At 53.7% G+C, this 20,554-nt stretch overlaps 1 protein-coding gene and 7 non-coding genes across 8 annotated transcripts; 3 read left to right on the forward strand and 5 right to left on the reverse strand.

Annotated features, from left to right (window-relative positions):
• Positions 1-473: 473 nt before the first annotated feature.
• On the reverse strand, positions 474-545 carry TRNAE-UUC. Its single transcript has one exon. It is a non-coding gene; the product is annotated as a tRNA-Glu (tRNA).
• A 2,836-nt stretch (positions 546-3,381) lies between these two features.
• LOC123928259 (nascent polypeptide-associated complex subunit alpha, muscle-specific form-like) lies at positions 3,382-19,967 on the forward strand. The gene is made up of 9 exons (XM_045983339.1): positions 3,382-3,416; positions 14,237-14,408; positions 14,597-14,883; positions 15,208-16,564; positions 16,702-16,838; positions 16,887-17,445; positions 17,612-18,021; positions 18,709-18,880; positions 19,026-19,967. The coding sequence occupies exons 1-9, from the start codon at positions 3,382-3,384 to the stop codon at positions 19,965-19,967; spliced, it is 4,071 nt and encodes a 1,356-aa protein (XP_045839295.1).
• Positions 12,101-12,174, reverse strand: TRNAN-GUU. The gene has a single exon. It is a non-coding gene; the product is annotated as a tRNA-Asn (tRNA).
• On the reverse strand, positions 14,994-15,065 carry TRNAE-CUC. Its single transcript has one exon. It is a non-coding gene; the product is annotated as a tRNA-Glu (tRNA).
• Positions 15,376-15,447, reverse strand: TRNAG-UCC. The gene has a single exon. It is a non-coding gene; the product is annotated as a tRNA-Gly (tRNA).
• On the reverse strand, positions 16,192-16,263 carry TRNAD-GUC. Its single transcript has one exon. It is a non-coding gene; the product is annotated as a tRNA-Asp (tRNA).
• Positions 16,777-16,859, forward strand: TRNAL-CAG. Its single transcript has one exon. It is a non-coding gene; the product is annotated as a tRNA-Leu (tRNA).
• Positions 18,409-18,479, forward strand: TRNAG-GCC. The gene has a single exon. It is a non-coding gene; the product is annotated as a tRNA-Gly (tRNA).
• Positions 19,968-20,554: the final 587 nt, after the last annotated feature.

Below are 20,554 nucleotides of genomic sequence, written 5' to 3' on the forward strand. Positions count from 1 at the left end.
CCAGTGATACAGACCGCCCAGGTAATTTGACCAGATCCCCTGCCGTTTGGTCATTTGTAAAAACAAGAATGTAATTTTAGATGGTAATTAGTTCACTTTACCTGTAAGACCAGAATTATCATAAACAGATGAGGACTGACCCTATTAAAATAGCCAATTATATGACCCCAGTCTTTGGCTCTGCAGTGACTTCCTTCTGAGGTTCTCAAAACTGATTTCCGGATCACCTGGGGAAAGCTTGAGAGGCACGCGGACTGCGCCACCACCGTCTTCATGTGGGGATCCTGGGACTTGGCCTTGGTGGGCAAGCCTCAGGAGCCACGCAGGCACTGACTGACCTGGGAGACCGAGTGCGACCCGCCTGGATTGCAGCCAGGCTCCAGCAACAATAGAATGTTGGTGGTGGTGAGAAGGGAAAAGAAAACAAAGAAAAAGGAAAAGAAAAAAAAAAAGGAAAAAAAAGGAAAGCTTGCTTCCCTGACCGGGAATCGAACCCGGGCCGCGGCGGTGAAAGCGCCGAATCCTAACCACTAGACCACCAGGGACAGGTGTGGAACTGGGTTAGGCAGCATCTCCTGGAATACGATCCTCAGAATGATGCTGCACCTGTCAGAGCCTCTGGAAACGGCTGGGGAAGGTCGTGAAGCGGGTGTGTGCTGCTGGAGGCAGTGACTGCCACATGGGTCAGGGGGTGGAAGGGGACTTTGGTGGCAGAAAGGTCGCAACAAAGATGGTCACAAGTCAAGCCAGGGAAGAGAACAATTTTCCTACATTTTCGTCACTGACTCCCTCAGACCACAAGCGTTTCTCGTGTTTCTTTCTTTTTTGCCCCCTTCATTCCTAAAATGTTTGGGCCTCTCCCACTTCTGTAGTTTCCTCGTGGTTGGGGGAGGAAGACATGTCTCTCTTTGGGTCCCTCGCCTCCCACGAAAGGATCTTATTCCTCATCTCCTCCCACTATGGGCCTCCCCGATGCAGAAGGAGGGATATCCCTGGCCAACGGGACAGGCCCGCCTGGAGCTGCCCCCTCTTCCAGGCCCGACTCTGTTATTTGGGGCCTGGTAGGGCCTGCACGGGTGCCTGAAGTTCGGTTAGGGCTCTCTGCCCATCAGTGTTCCCAGCTGAACTAGGCCTCCAAGGTGTGCCGGTGGGGATCAACAGGTGGCCGAAGGAAGGCTGTTTGCAGGGGTCTGACCAGCTCCTGGTAGTGGGAGGTGAGGTGCCCACACATCCGCACTAGCCCCCCCGCCCTGCAGGAAGGAGTTAGAATTGAGAGCAGAGGGTCCGCCCTGAGCCTCCGTGTGCTCAGACACAGAGCTCTGAGGCGTCCCACAATTCTGCGTGCAAACCTGACCTCATGGGTCCTTAAGAAGGTCTTTGTGTCAAGGTAGGTGGGAAGATCTTATTATATTTTACAGTTTATTAGCTTACTTGATAAATTTAAAATATTTAGACATAGGGTGTGTGACCCTCCCTTTGTTCTATTCCCCACGACTGCAAATATTCGGCCCAGCCACTCTCTGAGTTTCCAGGCCGTCGGCTCCTCACCCCACCTGGATCTAAGGTCACACTCTCCCAAACCGAGTTGTCTCTCCATTCCCCCAACCCAGGAGCCCTTCCCCAGGCTGATGAATCCCAGAACCCTTGGAAATAAACTCAGAACCTTTACTACCCATCATACCCATTACGCATCCAGTCCTGTCTGCACTTCTGTCGCTCTCCGTCTAGGAAGGACACCGCCAGGTTCCCTGGGGAGTGTTTTCCCCTCAGCAGCTCAAGCAGCTTCCGTGGGCTTTGAAGGCACTGAGCCGGCGGATGTGCGTTTTTCTCCTCCAAATTGCATTCAGTAGCATGTTTCCAATTAAAAGAAGAAATTAGAAAGCTATTTCCGTGTCCTGTCATTTGAGGAACCCTCAGATTTTCTGCCAGGAGTTCATGAGAGGAGGGAGAAGAAGGGCCCTGCGGGAAAGGGGTATCAGCCTTCTCCAGAGGAGATCCACATCTGCAGCTGCCTCAGAGGGTCTCCTGATTATGGAGTCCCAAGACCCGCTGAGTGAGCTGGCAGGCTGGAGACCCAGGAGAGAGGACGGTTTAGTTCCAGCTGGTGTCGGAAGGCCTGAGAACCAGGGGAACTGCTGGTGCAGCTCACGTCCAAAGGCCAGCAGGTTTGAGACCCTGGAAAAGCGGATGTTTCAGTCCAAGCCTGAAAGCAGGAAAAACCCGATGCCCCAGTTCAAGGGCAGTCAAGCAGGAGGAGGTCTCTCTTACTAGAGGGAGGACAGGCAGCGTTTTTATTCTGTTCAGGTCTCTGTCTGATTGGCTGGGGCTCCCCCCCCCATTAGGGAGGGCAATATGCTTTGTTCAGTCTACTAATTTAAATCTGTGTGTTTTTTAAAGATTTTATTTATCTGACAGAGAGAGACACAGCGAGAGAGGGAACACAAGCAGGAGGAGAGGGAGAGGGAGAAGCAGGCCTCCTGCTGAGCAGGGAGCCCAATGTGGGGCTCAATCCCAGGACCCCAAGGTCATGACCTGAGCTGAGGGCAGATGCTTAAGGACTGAGCCACCCAGGCACTCTACTGACGGAAATGTTAACCCCATCCAAAAACATCCTTGCAGAAGCACCTCCAAATAATGTTTGAGCATATATCTGAGCATCCCTTGGCCCAGTCAAGTTGACCCATAAAATTAACCATCAAAAGGGGACTCCGTGTCTAACCACACAGAAGGGAAAACTGCCTTGGTTAGGCTTCAGTTTAGGATCACCGCTTCTTCAGAGATCTTCCCCGTCTGGGTATGGTGCAAAGTGCTTTCTTGTGGCCACATAACAGGGATGAGTTAGGAAAGAGAAAGTCCCTTCTGGCAGAGAAGCAACAGGGCCAGGGGAGAGGTGAGCAACACACCTCCCCTGGAGGGCTTGAACCACCAATATATTGATTTATGAACAAATCTGCTGACCAGCAGACTTCAGGGACCTTGCTGGGTTGTTTTTTAATCATAATGCATAGAACATAAGTTTACCCGTTTTAATGTGAAAAATTCAGCGTTATTTAGTACATTCTTACGGTTGTGTGACTACCTTCACTATCCAGTTCCAAAATACATTCATCCGTCATCCCGGAGTAAAGCCCACATTCATCCCCCGTGAGCAATTATTTCTCAATACGTGCCCCTCCTGGCTTCGGGGGGCCACCAGCTTGCTTTCTGTTCCCAGGGACATAGCTCTCCTAGATGTTTTGCATGCATGGAATCACACAGTATGTGATTTGCCCCTAGCTGCTTTCACTCAGGCTGTGGCGTGGATGAGTACTCTATTCCTTTTTATGGCTGAATAATATTTCACCGTCTGTATACACCACATGCTCACACGTCCCTCCAGGGATGGACATTCGGGTTGTCTCCACCTTCTGGCTGCTGTGAGTAGTGCAGCTATGAACGTTCTGTGCAAGGACTACTTTTGAGAATCGGGAGTTAATTATTTTGTAGTGAAATCACTGGGTCATTTACGTTTTCACCAGGAATGTTTGGTGGTTCTAATCTCTCCTTCCTGCCAACAATTTTTCTTTTCTTTTTTAAAGATGTTATTTATTTGAGAGAGAGAGTGAGAGAGCACAAGAGGGGGGAGGGTCAGAGGGAGAAGCAGACTCTCGGCTGAGCAGGAAGCTGTCCTGGGACTCCTGGATCATGATCTGACCCGAAGACGGTCGCTTAACCAACTGAGCCTCCCAGGTGCCCAACACTTTTTATTTTCTATTGTTGTTGTTGTTGTTAAAATGATAGCAATCCTAGTGGATATGGATATAACACACACATGTACTAGAATGACTAAAATAATAAGACTCATGATAGCAAACAAAAGAGAGGATTTCCTATATGACTCCATTTACGTAAAACTCTAGGAAATGCCAACTAATCTACAGTGACGATAAACAGATCAGTATTTGCTTGAGAGGCACAGGTCAGTGGGGGCATGACTTAGTGAGGGGCAGAAAGGAGATGTTATCATCGAGGGCTAAAAGGAAACTTCCAGGGGCAATAGATATATTCATTATTTTGATTATAATGATAGCTTCACTAGTGCGTACATATGTCAAAATATCATATTGTATATTTTAAAAATGGGCAGGTTGTTTTATGTTATATAATAAATTGCTGAAAAAGAGACAAGGCGAAAAATTTCGTATATCCCTTTTGGAGGTCACCGAAGTCTCTTCATTTTAAGCTGTGCCATAAATTGAAAATGTAGGGGATTGATTACACCATTCTCTTTTAATTTAGACTTTCTGAGTCTAAATTTCTCACATCTGTGACCAAGTCCTAAGTCATGAGGCATGCAGATTCCCAGATGACAACAGATGACAATTAACTGCTATACAGCAGACACTGAGTTAGTCTCTTCCTAGAATATTCACAATATCTTGCCTGCCTTCTACCCCAGCAGAGCCCTTTCACCATTTCAGAAACCCATGTATTTCTGTTACTGATGTTTTAATTTTAGTAGTCTTGGGTACAAATAGCATAAATAAACTTAGCAAATTAAGCAGAAAAAGAATTAACTGAGAAGTTATTGGTGGGTCATACATTCATGAGAATTAACAACCAGACTCAGATAAAGGGAATAACCAAAGGGGAGCTGGGAGGCCAGAAATAGAGCCAAACTCGTGCCAGAGAAAGAGTGTGGTAAGGAAACCATAGGAACGGTCATTGGCTTTGACTTTCTGGATAAACGAATTCTAAACTGTTCATGATTCTACATATCATTGGCTCTTGAATCAGAATCTAGGGAAGTAACTTAGAGCACACTGAACTAAGGTCACATATTAAATAAAATATTCCTCTACTTCATCTTCTGTAGAGCAAAGAGGGTTCCTGACCTCATTCAGACTCACATTTGTGGCCCAAGAATTGAGGGCCACATGATCAGAAAGCTCGACTGCCACCGGTTTTGACCTGGGGACCAGATTCCCTTGATTTGTTTTCCTTAGTAGGTGATATAATCCCATTATATATTTATTGGTGTTACAGACATTTAAATTTGTTCATTTCAGTGTAAGATAACTTTTATATTATTTAAATATATTTTACTCTGTGATCTATGTTTTCTTTATTGTGTTTTCTAAGTTCAAACATTCAGCATCTCTTTATCTCATCTGTTGTTTATGTATGCAGTTATGATACCATATGGATCTTTAATTCTATTTTTTTTTGACGGTCTGTGTTGACTTCAGACAAAGACTCTTCGCTTGATTGAACCAGAGTCAGGTTCCTCTAAGTCCTCTTCTCAACTCAGCTTTGACCTTGGACTTCAGCCTTTATCTTTGTCAAGGCTGCATGGCCCAGTTTTTAGCAATAACCCTGCAAAGTCCATTTAGAGAAAACCTCCCACTCTTGATATCTGATCACACTGGCCAACCTTGAGCAAGAATTCATTGAGGTCAGTTTAGCCAGAATGCCCCCTTAGCTGATATTTTCTCTTAGTAATTCCATGTGTACTGACACCCACTCTCATCTTTGGCTCTAAGTCCCCACTTGTTGGAATCGAGCCTAGCTCTATCCTGAGGTTCTCTTTCCCTTTGCTGCACTAGCTCCTGAACACAATCTGCTGTTGCTGCTTTGACCATGGTTCAGCTCTGGTTCTTCTTTGACACTTCTCAAGCTGAAGTATGAAGAAATTAACACACTGCCACTTCCCCCCAGAGCTCCTCTCTTCCCCTCCTCACACTTCAAACGAGCTTTAATATGATCGTAATTGTGAGGTGGGAAAGAGGCAGAAGAAAAGTTTTAAAATTTCCTTATGTCTAGAGCCCACTGACAAGTCCTTGAAACAGGCAGCGTGACCTTCCTCTGGGGACTCAACTGTCTCCACCTTAACACTTTGCTAAGGGCAAAAGGCAATCCTAGCCTGACCCCACCCCTACCCCCAACCAGGATCCTGTAAATCTACTTGAACATGTAAAAATTCCTTTGGAAACTTCCTTTATCTCTAAATCCTCCAAGATACTGTGCTGGTAATCATCCCCAAGCATATGGCCCACCGATACACATCTGAAAGGTCTCATGACTAAGGTTTTATTAGACAATAACAAATGACCTTTTCCCAACAACAGCTAGCCCCTCAAGGTCCTGGAAACCTTGTTTCCAATATTCCTTAGAGGCTTATGCCATCCCTGACTCCCTCCCAACCTGCAAGCGTATAATGGACCATTCCTCACAGCCGCGGGGCAGCGGCTCTTTCTGCCTATGGGCCCTGTCCCCGTGCTTTAATAAACCACCATTTTGCACTAAAGACATCTCAATTCTTTCTTGGTCATTGGCTCCAGACCTCACCTCACTGAACCTCACTTATATTCTAAAACATCATCAATTGTATGAGTTTGCTAGGGCTGCCGTAACTGAGTACCACAGGCTTAACTCAACAGAAATGTATCCGTTCACAGACCTAGAGGCCAGAAGTTCAAAACCAAGGTGCTGCAGGGTGACATTCTCCTTGAAACCCATAGGGGAGGATCCTTCTTTGCCTCTTCCTGACTTCCCTGCAACCTCTGGCCTTCCTTGGCTCATAGCAGTAACATTCCAATCCCTGCCTCTGCCTTCACAAGGCCTTCCTCCCTGTGTCTCTATATCCTCTCCTTTTCTTATAAAGACAGTAGTCATTGGATTAGGGTTCACTCTAATAAAATATGACATCATTTTAACTTAATTGCATCTATAAAGATCCTATTTCCAAATAAGATCCCATTCATAGGTACTGGCTATTTGGAATTGAACATAACTTTTTGGGGAATACAATTCAATTCACTATAGTCATAATTGTACATTTTAGATTTTTAATTTTCATTTTCTCTTCTACAGTATTTAAATATACACATTAGCAGTCAGCAATGAAAAGTGAGGAAATCACTGTACTTATCCCCATCAACTCTCTTGATCCACTAAACTTAAATGAAATGAAATCTAGTACCTATAGGTAACACAAGTAAAAATGAGTGTTTAAAAAAGAGCCCAAGGGACGCCTGGGTGGCTTAGTCAGTTGAGCCCCTGCCCTTGGCTCAGGTCATGATCCCAGGGTCCTGTGATCGAGCCCCACATTGGGCTCCCTGCTCAGTAGGGAGACTGCTTCTCTCTCTCTCTCTGCCTCTGCTACTTGTGCTCTCTCTCTCTCTCTTACAAATAAATAAAATCTTAAAATAAAACAAAAAATTAAAAAGAGCCCAAATGTTTATAGACCCTAATGCAGAACATAATACAGAACACTATTATATAATAAGGGCAGTGCCTTTGCAATGCTCTCTATTCTCATCAAATGATTCCCCTCGTTCCCCCAAGGTAACAACCATACCCGTATTTTTCTCTTTCTCAGGTGTTTGAGTGGCTTTTCACCAGGCTCTACTGGTTGCCTAGAATGAGATGGGACATACTCCCCTTTTTCTAGTCTCTCAGAGATTTTGTGTAACATGACGTTCTGTTTGTGTAACATGAATGGCTGGTGGGAACTACACCTGAAGCCTGACTGATAGAGTCCCCAGCGTAACACCGTTGACACTGTTTTCTGCCTCCGCATTTAGTGTTGTTTTTATACGCAGCACTGGGTCATCAGAATGGAATTTGGTGCCTGGAAAAGGAACGCTACCCTAACAATAGCTAAAACAGGTGGCACTGGTTGGAGCACTGGCCACGTAGGGAACCTGACGGGCCTCAAGAAGACTGACCGTGATGGCTTGAGGTGAAATGAGGAGTATATAATTGGAAACCAATGGGAAGAGGCACCCTTGTTTTGTAGTATCAGAAAGTACCTCAGCACTGTTTCCTGCAGTAGCGTGAAGAATAGAAAATGCACCTAGTGAATCCAGGGATTAGCTAGGTGATTTTCCACAGACAGGACTGAAGAGCTGTTTGGATTTCTTTAGCTGCTGTAGGGGACCAGAATATGCTACCCGAAAATATGCCACGTTGGCATAATGATTTTTTTAAAGGATTATTTTAAACTGAGACAAATGAACATCAACGGATGCAGAAAGATAACTTTCCCAGAGTTCCCTTATCTGACTAAAAGAAGAAACTTCTGAAAATTGAAGATTACCATAAATCCCCCCTCCTGGGAAGGTTTTATATTCATGAAGAAGATGTAAAGTGGGGCAACTGGCTGGCTCAGTTGGCAGATCACATGACTTGATGCTGGGGTTGTGAGTTCGAATCTCATGTTGAACGTAGAGATTGCTTAAATAAACTTAAGAAAATCTTAAAGAAAAAGGAGGAAGAGGAGGAGAAGGAGGAGGAGAAAGGGGAGGAGGAGGAGGAAGGGAAGGAAAAGGAGGGGGAGGAGGAGGAGACATAAAGTTAGTTCCAAGAGGAACCTGCACGAGCAAACCTTGCTCTATTAGTTCCCTCATATATTAACCATCCCATAGTTTGCTGCCCTCGAAAAGGAAAACCCCTTTCCTTTTTCTTGCCATTTCTGTACACATTTATTTTTCTTTTGTTAAGATGCTACATAAGCCGAAGTTCTAACCACCCCTTTGAGTTACTCATCATGAGGTTTCTCCTGTGTGATGTAAGCTACATGCTTTGATAAACTGTTTTTCTCTTGTGACCTATCCTTTGTCAGTCTTGAGCTTATATGTCCCCAGCCAAAGAACCAAGAGGGTTTAAGGGAAAAGAATTTCCCTCCCCTGCACTGCCTATAACAAAACACGAGAAAATAGAGTTGAGCTAAAGGACTAATTACTCAGTTTTCAGTTGGAATTTGGAGGAGATGTAAAGGCTGGGGACAGTTTCCCTCCAGGATATGCTTCAGAAAGAAAGGGTAGGCCGAACAGGTCAAACCCAGGCACTGTCAAGAAAACATGGTTCCAGGTGAGAGCTGTATCTATAGAACTCTCTGTTAAGACCTCAAGAAGACTGAAGTAGTGCCTCCTAGACTCTTTCAGACAGAAAGGAGGCATTCATTTCATTTCATTTTCTTTAAAATCAATTAATTTACCATATAGTGTATTATTGATTTCAGAGGTAGAGTTTAGTGATTCATCAGCTGCATAGAACACCCAGTGCTCATTCCATCCCATGCCCTCCTTAATGCCCATCACCCAATTATCCCATCCTCCCAACCTCCTCCCTTCCAGCAACCCTCAGTTTGTTTCCTAGAGTTAAAAGTCTTTTGCGGTTTGTCTCCCTCTCTGCTTTTGTCTTATTTTCCCCTCCTTTCCCCTATTTCCCCTATGTTCATCTGTTTTGTTTCTTAAATTCCACATATGAATGAAATCATATATCTGTCTTTCTCTGATTTATTTCACTTAGCATAATACCCTCTAGCTCCATCCATGTCATTGCAAATGGTAAGGTTTCTTTTTTTGATGGCTGAGTAATATTCTTCTGTGAGAGAGTGTGTGTGTGTGTGTGTGTGTGTGTGTGTGTGTGTGTGTGAGTGTGTGTGTGTTTATCTTCTTTATCCATTCATCTGTCAATGGACATCTGGGTCCACAAAGGAGGCATTCTATCAATCTTAAGGGCATGTCTCAGAGACCTTCCTGTTAAGGAGGCTTTTTAACGATCTTAAGGACATTCACACACAGCAACCTTACCAGGGGCCCAATATAGAAAAGGGCTGATTTCTAAGAGATTTGTGAGTGTGGCTTTTGCTAATAAGTGGAATATACATTGATATATTTATAAAAAACTCTTTAAGCTTTTAAAGGAAGTACCTTAGCTTGGACTGAAAGGGACAGAGACAGTACAAAATTGAAAGAAGGCCTTGGAGTTCCAAACTCCTATGGTCAGGAAGCAGGCTGAGAAAATGATCAGCTGCAAACACTGACTATTCTTATGAAAAAGTAAGGCCAATCCAGAAGGTAGAAGTGAGAGCCACAGAGAATCATTCCCAGTAAGTAGTAATGGGGCTTCATCAAGGAACTGGCAACACGCGCCTCACTGGATGTCACTGACATGACCAGTGACTGCCATGTGCCTTCAACTTCCCCCTTCTGAACGGAAGTGTCAACAGCATGTGACCCATACCTGTCCCAACGTTGCATATTAGAGATGTGGGGGCCAGATAACTTATTCCTTTACTCAAAGCCTTTTGACCAGTTTTAGTATGTGTGCTTGCTGCCAAAGCAAGCACAGAAGTCTTTTGACCAAGAAGAAACTGCACAAGCTCAGTTGGTTGAAGTGTCTGAATCGTGATTTTGGCTCAGGTCATGATCTCAGGGTCGCGAGCTCATGCTCTGAGTCATTGGGCTCCACGCTGGACCTAGAACCTACTTAAGATTAAAAAAAGAGAGAGAGAGAAAAAAGGAACTGCCCAAGGAGCCTCATGTATACCAGGAACAATTCAGAAAGGAGATAAGTAGCTTATGAGGAGATGGAGAACATGGAGTTCTGGGAGCAAAGGAAGGATTTTTGTGGCTCAGAGGGTAGCAGTCTCTGGGAGCACTGTAAAACACCACGTGTTCGCCTAACAGCAGAAAGTCTAACTCATTACACTAAAAAGATTAGGCAGAGTCCATGGGCTGGCAGTTCCTATCGAGTAATTTGTAGCCAAACACCAGGGTATACCCTAAGCTAAGTACCAGGACCCAGGTCCAGCACTTCAGGCAGCTCAACTCTATGCAGCCAAAGACCCTGCACTGTGATCCTGAGCCTGAAAACCTGGTAACACAACAGATCTGGATGATTACAGATGCCAGTTTCCTTCAGCCAATATGGGGCAAGTGCACAGCATAGCCTTGTAGCCTCCATAGCCTTGTAGCTTTGGCAGACAGAAGATTTAAGGACCATGGGGTGCCATTTGTACTGGGAAGTCCCCCGGAGAGAACAGCTGGGCTACCCTGTTCACGTTTTCAGGAATTACAGGAAGTTGCTTGCGGTCTGAGTAGGTATGATAACTGGACCTGTTTTCTTGCTCATCACCGTATCTGCAGCTCCTTGCACAGACCTGGCACATAACTATTGTCAATATCTGTTTGATGAATGAATGCATGTGTGCATAAATAAGATGGATAACAGGTACATGTTCAGAGACTAGGGACAAGCCAGGATTTTGTTTTTCTAAAAGCCTTCAGGAAGAAAGTTTGATTTAGCAAACAGAGTTTTCTATCTGTGGTCTTCCTGTCCAGACTCCTGAGCTAAGAAGGACATCCCAGAGGATGAAAAGTCCAGCTTACTGGAGTTCCTGGCCGGGGAACAGAGACCAGAGCTCTGGCAACATGTTCTTCATGCTATACCAGGAGTTTTCAAGCTGACCTGGGCCCACTCCCCACAGAAACTGGCAGTAGGATAACGGGAATGGGAAGAACTTGATGACTGTTGGATTTGCTGGGTGAGGGAAAGAAATTTCAAGGAAGTTGCCTTGCTGGCTGGCTTGTTGCCCTAAAAGTGATGGTCCTGCCATTCACTAAGAGAGGGAACACTGGAGAAGACTCCTGCTTAGGGGACTGGGGAGAAGTTGAATTCCGTTTGGGAGGATGACTGGGAAGGCAAGAGGTCATGTGAAGCAGGCTGGTGGATGCATGGAAAGATTAAGAACTCAGAGAAATACTGGAGACACAAATTTAAAAGTTGACAAGATCACACACACACACACAAAATGAGTGTAATATGAAACGACCAGAGTTGGAGCCACAGGTAAAGCCCTTAAAAGATTATTTCTAGGCCCTTCACTGCAGTCCTATGTATAAGAGCAGTGTTCAACTGTAAGTGAGTAGCAGAAGAAATTAGAGCACATGAATGCACGAAATCCTTTAAACTTTAATCCCCTTTAAACTTGGTCAGAGATCATTGAGTTTCTCCAGGTGTTTAGCATCTGCTGCAAGAATTAACTAAATGGGAACGACCCTTAACTGATTTCTGTGTTAGCAGCGCCCATTTGCAAAGGTCCACTGGCTGTGGAATTCTGCAGAAAAGCAGTTCTGAAAGGTTTCACTTCTAGAGGGAAAAGAATGTCAGCATCTCTAGTTTGGCCATCGTAAGCTCCTGATCTTGTAGGATGCGAGACCTGGGAAATGATTCTTACTAGATGGGTCATTTGTAGAATTTTGGATTAGAAGTAGAAGTTTGATGTTTAAGAAGAAGGACTGAAAAAAAAGAGAAAGACTACAGTTCCAGGCGTCCCTGGGTGGGATCGAACCACCAACCTTTCGGTTAACAGCCGAACGCGCTAACCGATTGCGCCACAGAGACCTTCCCTGCATTTCTCTTCTTGCAGGAGGTATTTAGATCATTAGATCATTGGTCAAATCCTAGCATTCTTTTGTAGGATTCATTTCCTCACTTTGAGATTGCAAGTAGGTTTCAGTTGTGTCATTCTAAAAGCCAGAACACTAAACCACCCCTGTTGTGTGACCCTAGGATCCTTGCTTCCTTTCTTCCCAATTTCTTAGCACCAACAAGAAGCGCTGCTTTTTTCTCCCAAAGTTGAGACATGCGCACAAGTAAGACCAAATTCCCCACCGGAGGAACTTGATAATGGCTTGAGGCAGCAGGGAATGGAGCAGGGGTGGGTGAGTGTGGGGAAAACGACTTGCTGCTGATCTGAACCGCCTGGGAAATCAGTCTGACGTTCTTCTTTCACGATCGATGAAAACCACTTACAAGACCTCTTAACGATTTTTAAACCCAGAGTTCTGAGTTTTAAACGCAGATGTTGAGTGTTTATTTAAAAACATAACTTAAAAAAATGGTAGTGATCTCCAAAGTGCAACCTGAGTGTGGTTCTCAAGCAGTACTAGACAACCCGTAGGGAGCCAAACAGCCTTTGGAGACCTGAGATACAGAGAAACTTGAACACTCCCCCCTCCCCCACCACACTCCTCCCTTCACTCACATAGTGATTCAAAACGTCTCCAAAGGGCCGTGGCGCTCCAGAGATTTACTAATTTATAATGAGTACAACTATAATTTCTTACCCTGAAATGAGAAATGTGAAGCCAATCTACTTTAAAGCAAATTACTTTAAATCAGGAAAAAAAGTTTTAGTAATGAATGTCATTTTCCCAGCTCTATGAAATTCTAAGAACATAAATTTTCAGGATTTTGTACAGCCTGGGCATTTGTAACAAACCCTCTGACATTGCCACAGATAGATATTGCCATCCAGAAATTCCTGGATAGAGAAAACCAAATAATCCATTATACCTGCTTAGGCTCAGAAAAACACCAATAGTGGTACTCTTCATATGTTTAGCCTTCTAGAATTGAACAATTCAGCAGTGCTGCTTGTAAAATGTGATCAAAGTCATCTTCATAAAATAGAAAATAAGGGGCACCTGGGTGGCTCAGTGGTTTAAGCCTCTGCTTTCAGCTCAGGACATGATCTCAGGGTCCTGGGATCGAGGCCTGCCTCTCTGCCTCTCTGCCTACTTGTGACCTCTCTCTCTGTCAAATAAATAAAAGATTAAAAAAATAAAGTAGAAAATAATAGCATGCCATGTCTATGCTAGACAATAAAGCACATATATGTGGAAGACAAAAATTGCTCCTGGGAATCTTGGGTTGATTCAAAACCTTTTTATAAAATTCCACTGGCCAAGTTAGCTAGACGTTCGGGGACTACGGCAGACAGCTAGGTCAACAAGGCCAACAAGCTTTCTTAAATCCGTCATATATCTTCTGACTATCTTATAATAAAGAAGCCCATAGTTTCAGAGTATACAAGGTCAGTGACATACAAGACGACATTTGCACATGGTGAGAGGCTAAATGATAAAACAAATGAAAAAGTTGAAGATCATCCACCAGGATCACAAAGCCGACCGGGAACAACCTGATTTATTGCCAGCAAGGCGACAAAAATAATGAATGATGCAAAAATACAAAAAAAAAGAGAGAAACGGCCAAAAACGTGAAGTGTTGCAAAAGGGAGATATTGAAAAGAGGAAAGAAAGAAAGCTAGGAAAGCTTAGTATAAGGAAGATATATTAAACACTTTTAATACAATACACAACACACTCGGGTGCACATATTGACAAAGAGAGGGGTGTGCACTTTACCAAGAAGAGCATCCGGACAAGAGAACACCCCGAGCACGGGTTGGAGAGAGAGGCGGAGGAGATGGGGCTAGGTGTGCCCCAAGGCACCAGTGGGAAAGCCTGAAACGGTGGGGGCCAGAGGGGAAGACAGGTGTTGCAGGGAACACCCTGGCCACTTCGCCTTGGATTCAGGCGACTGGTGACGCGACTGGAAGGGCGGGTTGGCCCCAAGCCCACCCTGTGTGTGCGTCCGGTGTGCCTCTACCGCCTCGCAGCGGCAGGGCTGTTGGCTTCTCCCCGGCGGCCTTCTGCATCTCCCCGCTCGCCAACCTCCGCTGCCCGGGGGCCGGGCTACCCGGACGCGCCCAGATTCGCTTTGCCCACTCCACGTGCCGGGCGCCGCGGTGTGCCTCTCTGCTCCCATCCCGGCTGGAGCCCGCCACCCAGGTGACCCACACCCGCCGGCGCCGGGGAGACGCCGCCAGCCCCGGGGGTGGCCGGTGCTGTGGAAGCTGGCCCCAGCGGTGGCTGGCCCGAGGGTGGGGGGCGAGGGAGGGGACCAGGGGCTCCAGCAGGTGACCCGACTCCCACTCCCACCGCCCCCTCCTCTTCAAGGCACCCACGCCGCCAACTAGCACCTCAGGAAGCAGCAAGGGGTCGCTGGTCACGGGCGGCCCCGGTGTGCCGCGGGAGAGTCCAAGTCCCTGCGGTGGCCGTCCGTCCCGGCGTCTGTTGGGGGCCCCTCCGCGGGGACAGAGGCGGCCGCGGCCTCTGGGGTGGTGTCCGAGGGGCGAAGGGGGGGCGCGGGGGCAGGTGAGCGTCCAGGGGAGGCGCGGAAGTCCCACCCCACCTGCGAGGCCAAAAGGCTTGGCCTGGCCGACGCGACAGGGCAAGGCTCGGGCTGGACGGGGCGGCTGGCCTGGTGCGGGCGCCCTGGCCACGGGGCCAGGGAGAAGCCATGGAGCTTGGGCTAAAAGGGGGTGCGTGCCGATGCGCTGCGGAGGTGGGTAGGCCGAGAGGAAGAAGAAAGGCTTCCCTGACCGGGAATCGAACCCGGGCCGCGGCGGTGAGAGCGCCGAATCCTAACCACTAGACCACCAGGGAGCGTCGGGTGCCGCGCCTGGCCCGCACCCCCTGGACCCGGCGCCTCCATCCCACCCGCTCGCCTCTGCTTGGGCTCCGGGGCCCCTGCCTGGCCACCGCCAGCCACCCCCCCGCCCTGCCAATCCGCCTGCCCCGCTGGCAGCGCCCTCAAAACGCCGTGCGCCTCCTCCCCTGCCACCGGCGCTCAACCTGCGGACCCGCTCCGGCCGCCTCAGCACCGCAGCGCGCCGGCCTCGGGGGCGCTCCGGGCTCCCGGCTGCCATGGGGCCTGGCCACCGGGGCCCTGGAGACGCGCAAAAGGTTGGCCAGCTGCGTTGGCCGGGAATCGAACCCGGGTCAACTGCTTGGAAGGCAGCTATGCTCACCACTATACCACCAACGCTGCACAGCCCGGGCCGCCCCCAGACGCCGGCCCAGGGTTCGCCCCGGCGTCTGCACGCGGCTCTGGTCACCGCCTCGGCGGCCCAGCGCGCCGCGGCCCTGCCCCGACGACCCGCCGGTCCACAGCGCCGCGCAGCTGCTCGCGCCAGCAGAGGCCGCCCGGCGTCCCACCCGCGCCAGCCCCACGCGGCTGGGCGGCTCCCCGGGCCCGCCCGCCACCCGCCCTTGGGGGGCGCTCCGGGGACCACCCCCGCCCCCACCACGCCCCCTCTGCCGGCCGGGAAACCCCGTCCCCCGAGATCCGCCTCCCTCCCGGCACGCGCTCGCCCCGGCCCTTCTCCACAGGCTGCTGGGTGGGGCCACATCCCGCGCCCACGGAGGACCCCACCCAGCCGCGGCCCACCCGTCCCCCGCGTCCCGCCCCGTCCCGTCCGGTCCCCTCCATCCGTCCTCCGCCCCCGCCCCGCCCAGACCGGGCGGCGTCCAATAACCGGGGAGCCCGGGGTGGCCCGGGCACGACGGAAGGCCCTGGCTGGGCTGTGGCGAGCCCGCCGGCGCGCCGCCCCGACGCCGAGGAAGGCAAAAGGGTGGCGGTGGTCGACGGTGAGCAGGCCGGGCGGCCGTCGTGGCCCTGGCGGCCTCTGGCCGCACGCCGGAGGGAGGAGGACAAGGGCCCTGGCGGGGCAAGCGTTTGCGCGGAGCGGGGGCGGCGCCGGCGGCGCCCAGAAAGGGCGTCTCGCCTCGCCTCCCCGTCGGGGAATCGAACCCCGGTCTCCCGCGTGACAGGCGGGGATACTCACCACTATACTAACGAGGACGGCGGCGGCCGTCCGGCCGCCCGACCCCTCTCCGCCTGCCTGCCCACGCCTACCCCTGCCCTCGACGCCCTGCTTTCCACAGGCGCCCGCCGCGGGCCGCACCGGACCCGACCCCAAACCAACGTCGTCCGCCGTCCCAGCAGCCCCCCTGCCCGGCTCGGGACGGACCCCGGACCCGGACGCCGGCCCAACACTCCCAGCGCGCCACGGCCTCTGCCCTGCCGGGCGCGGATCGCGCGGGGAGAAGCCGCCCCACAGGACAAGCGAGGCTGCGACCAGGAGGACGGGCGCCCAGGAAGGGCAGAGGCCGAGGAGGGAGAGGGGGAGGAGCTGGGGGCGGCGGCGAGAGAGGCGGGCCCGACGCCGCCCTCTGGGCGCGCGCCGGGGGATGTGCGAGGGCGGCGGCGGCGGCGGTGCGCGTCCCGTCCCTGGCGCAGCCACACCGCCGCCAGCCAGCGGCAGCCTTCGCGCCGGGTCCCAGCCAGGCGAGCGGCGACGCGCCCAGCCCCGCCGTCAGGATGGCCGAGCGGTCTAAGGCGCTGCGTTCAGGTCGCAGTCTCCCCTGGAGGCGTGGGTTCGAATCCCACTCCTGACAGGCCCACCTTTTGGCCTGCCCTACCAGGGCACGGGACCCCGCGGGCCTGGGCCACGCCCTCCGGCAAGCCCTGTCCTTGCCTGGCGGGCCGCTGCGGCCCTACACCCCGGCGCAAGGGGCCCAGGACGGAGCTCGGACGCCTGGACCCTCCGGACCACAGGCTTGGCGCGCACACGCCCTCGTCCACCCTCTCGCGCGCCTCTCTCACCTGATCCCACAGCCGCAGGCCTGGGCAACTCCCTCCTCGCCCGCTTGCCGAGGGCTGCGTTCTTGCCCCTCCCACCGGCCCCTGCAGACCAGCGGCGTGCGCCAGTGCCGAAAGCCCTCCGCCCTCGCTTCTCCCGCCCACGGGTGCCCGCTGAACAGTGCTTCGCTCTCAGAGCCCTGCGCTTCCGCCACCAGGAGCACGGTGGGGGACGAGCACCCTGCCCTTCCCGCCCGGCCCCCGTTCCATTCTCGCCACACCCCACTCAGGTGGCCCGCGCTGCCCTGGACGCCTTACCCTGGCCACACCCGCCTGCCTCCGGCCGGGGACCCAGGCCGCCCAGCCATCTGCTCGCGGGCCCACCACACGGCCCTGCCTTCGGTGGGCCTGGCCCAGGAGTCCAACCCGGCATGAGTGCTCCGCCGAGCGCTGGGCGGAAGGAAGCCCTGCATCCCCAGGCCTCCCACCTGGGCGCCCCAAGCCCGGCCCCCCGGCCTGGACCCGAGGACCCCAGCGGCGCTCCCTCACCGCGCTCCCTGTCCGCCAGATAGCCAGCAGCCCCAGGCGGCCGAGGGCTCCTGCCTCTCCACCACCGGCCGGAGTTGGACCCCCAGGGAGAGCTGCGGGCCAGAGCTCAGACCCTCAGCGCTCCTCGGCCACGCTCGCGGCGCTCCGGGGCCTCCATCTCCTACACACGACACGCGTGCGGCGCGCACGAGCCCCCGCGGACACCCACCCAACCACCCCCACACACCCACCCACACTCACGCCACCCCATGGCACCCCACGTGTGCGCACACTCAACCGCAGCTCCGTTCCCCAGCCCCGCGGGATCGCGCCCACGCGGCACGGGCGGGAAAGCCATCCGCCAAAGGGCCTGTGGGTCCGGCGGAGAGTAGCCGCCCAAGGGAACGGCGGTGCTCAGCTGCACCTGCCCCAGATGATCGCCCGCGCTGGGTGGGGTTGGGGTTCTGGCCGGGCTTGGCCCTGGCGGCGGCCCTGGACCAGGGAGAAAAGGCAGGAGGAGCCTAGTCCGCCTCCGGGCGACTGTGCCTCGCTCGGCCCATCTCTGCCGCGGCCGCCGCTCCCAAGCGCTCTAGACGTGCGTGCAGCCTCCTCTCTGGACCACGCGGCCGCCTCCTGCTCCAGCGGAACAGGAGGCTCACACGACTGGCTCTGGCCCTGGTCCTGACCCCCGCCCTGGCCCTGGCCCTGGTCCTGACCGCCGCCCTGGCCCTGGCCCTGGCCCTGGCCCTGGCCCTGGCCCTGGCCCTGGCTCCGGTTCTGGCCCTGGCTCCGGCCCGGACCGCTGTTTGGAGCCGTCGGTTGACCACCGCCATCGGTGCATGGGTGGTTCAGTGGTAGAATTCTCGCCTGCCACGCGGGAGGCCCGGGTTCGATTCCCGGCCCATGCAGCACGCCGTCCCCTTTTGGCCCTGCAGCCCCAGCGCACAGAAGGGCTTCCTCTCTCCCCGGCTGGAGCCCGCTGGCCTCAGCCAGCTCGGCTCCTTCCCGGGAGCCCTGCCCCTGCCCCGACGCCCCTTCCCTTCCTCTCCGCTTCGCTGGCCCAGGGGACCAAACTCAACCCACACCCCAAGGCCCCGGGCCCGCCTACACGCTCTCCTTGCCCCTTTGCTCTTCAAGACCTCAGCACCCGGGGCCCTTCCGGCACTGCCGCCACGGCCCCCCCACCACCACACACCCACCCGCCCCGCAGCGCGCCCACGCGGGCGCCTCGCCCCACCTCCACGCCTTTCGCCACACTTGCTCGCTCCCTGCCTCACTCCACCCACGGCCCCAAGGTTCTCCTCTCTTGGCAAAACCAGGAGCCATGAACTTGCCACCCCTAGCGCTGATACATCCCATTCCCCCACAGGGACCCTCACAAACTCTCTTGGACGCACCCCCGGCAGCCGCCCCGCCCCCCCCCCGCACCTCCCCCCCCCCACCCCCGTCCCCAGCCCCCTGCGCTCTATATCCTGTCGCTGCCCCAGCGAGGCCCACTCCGCCGGGCTCCCAACCCGAAGACCACCGCCGGCACCAAGCTCCCCCTCCAGCACCGCCAACCTTCCCTTCTCGGCAACAGCAGCAGCCGTGGCAGTGGCGGCGGAGCCACCAAGCCCACCAGCGTGGCAGCGCCTGGACCGCTGCCAGCACCAGGGCCAGCACCCCTGCGGCCGCCGCCAACGCCACCACCGCCACCTACAGGACCAAGCCCACCGCCACCACACCGCCACGGGCTCCGTGGCCAACAGCACTCAATCCTTCACCATCACCGACGCCGTCACCGACGCCGTCACCAACTGGACCCCGTCCAGCTCCAGCGTATCGCCGCGGGCATCCGTGCCAACGGCGCCCAGTCCTCCATCGTCCGTTCGGCCACCCCGCGCCCCACCCTGTCCACCACCCATCCCCAGTACCAGCGGCGGCAGGACCTAGTCCACCATCGCCACGCCGGCTCCCGCACCGCCGCCCACAGCACTGCCTCCTTCACCGTCCCGCCGCCATCAGCAACACGACCGGGTCCACCGTGTGACCCGTGCAGCAGCATAGGCTTCGTCACCAACAGCACCGAAGTCCTCCTCCTCCTCCCACTCCACCGCCACCACCCCGGCACGGACAGCACGGCCCACGGTTCCGACGCTGGCCCCGTCCCCGCCACCGCCGAGGTCGCCGCCGCCGCCAGGACCATCGACACCACCACCACGGCAGCCCGCAGACCGTCACCGATGGACGGCAAAGGTCCACCACCACCGTCCTCACCCGGTCGCTCACACCCAGCAACACGAGGACCAGCGCGGCCTGCGCCGCCGCCCCTGCCAGCCCCTCCTGCCCCAACATCCCCACACCTGTCCCCGGCCTCCACGGCCCCTCCTAGCCACGTCCTGATCCGGGGGAAATGATCCAGCGTCGCCTTGGTGCCTTTGGCCTCTCGGAATCCCAACCCCAGGACGACCCCCGAGACGTGACCGGTCGTCCCGATGACAGGCGGTTGAGATCTCCAGGGGGCGGTGGATCTCCCCTCAGACGCGCCCCCCCCCCCGACCACCGCTAGGCCTGGTCCCAGATGCGGTCCGCTCACTCTGTCTGTTGCCCTTGCCTGCCTGCCCGCCCGCCCGCCCGCTTCCCACCCACGCCCCTTGGACCCCAACCATGGGCCCCACGCCACCACCCAGCACGGTCCCAGCAAAGCACAGCAGAGCAGAGCAGAGCACAGCAGAGCAGTCTTTGCCGCCCCCCACACCTCCTCCTCCTGGGTCCTTCCCACCACGGGGGAGCCTCCAGCCCTCTCGCAGGGCACCGGGGCACGCTCCCCACCACTCGCCGCCCGCCTGCTGCTCCCGCCAGCCTCCGGTCTCCACCCGCCCCTTGTAGCCCCCACCCACCTCTCACCCTCAAGGCCGGCACTCGGTCTCCGCCTCCCACGGGATCCTCAGGCACACTCCGCCCCTCTGTGCCCTCCCCTCCCTCGCATCTCATTCTCCCGCAC

The sequence above is a fragment of the Meles meles genome, chromosome 17 (assembly GCF_922984935.1).
Source record: "Meles meles chromosome 17, mMelMel3.1 paternal haplotype, whole genome shotgun sequence".
NCBI lineage: Eukaryota > Metazoa > Chordata > Mammalia > Carnivora > Mustelidae > Meles > Meles meles.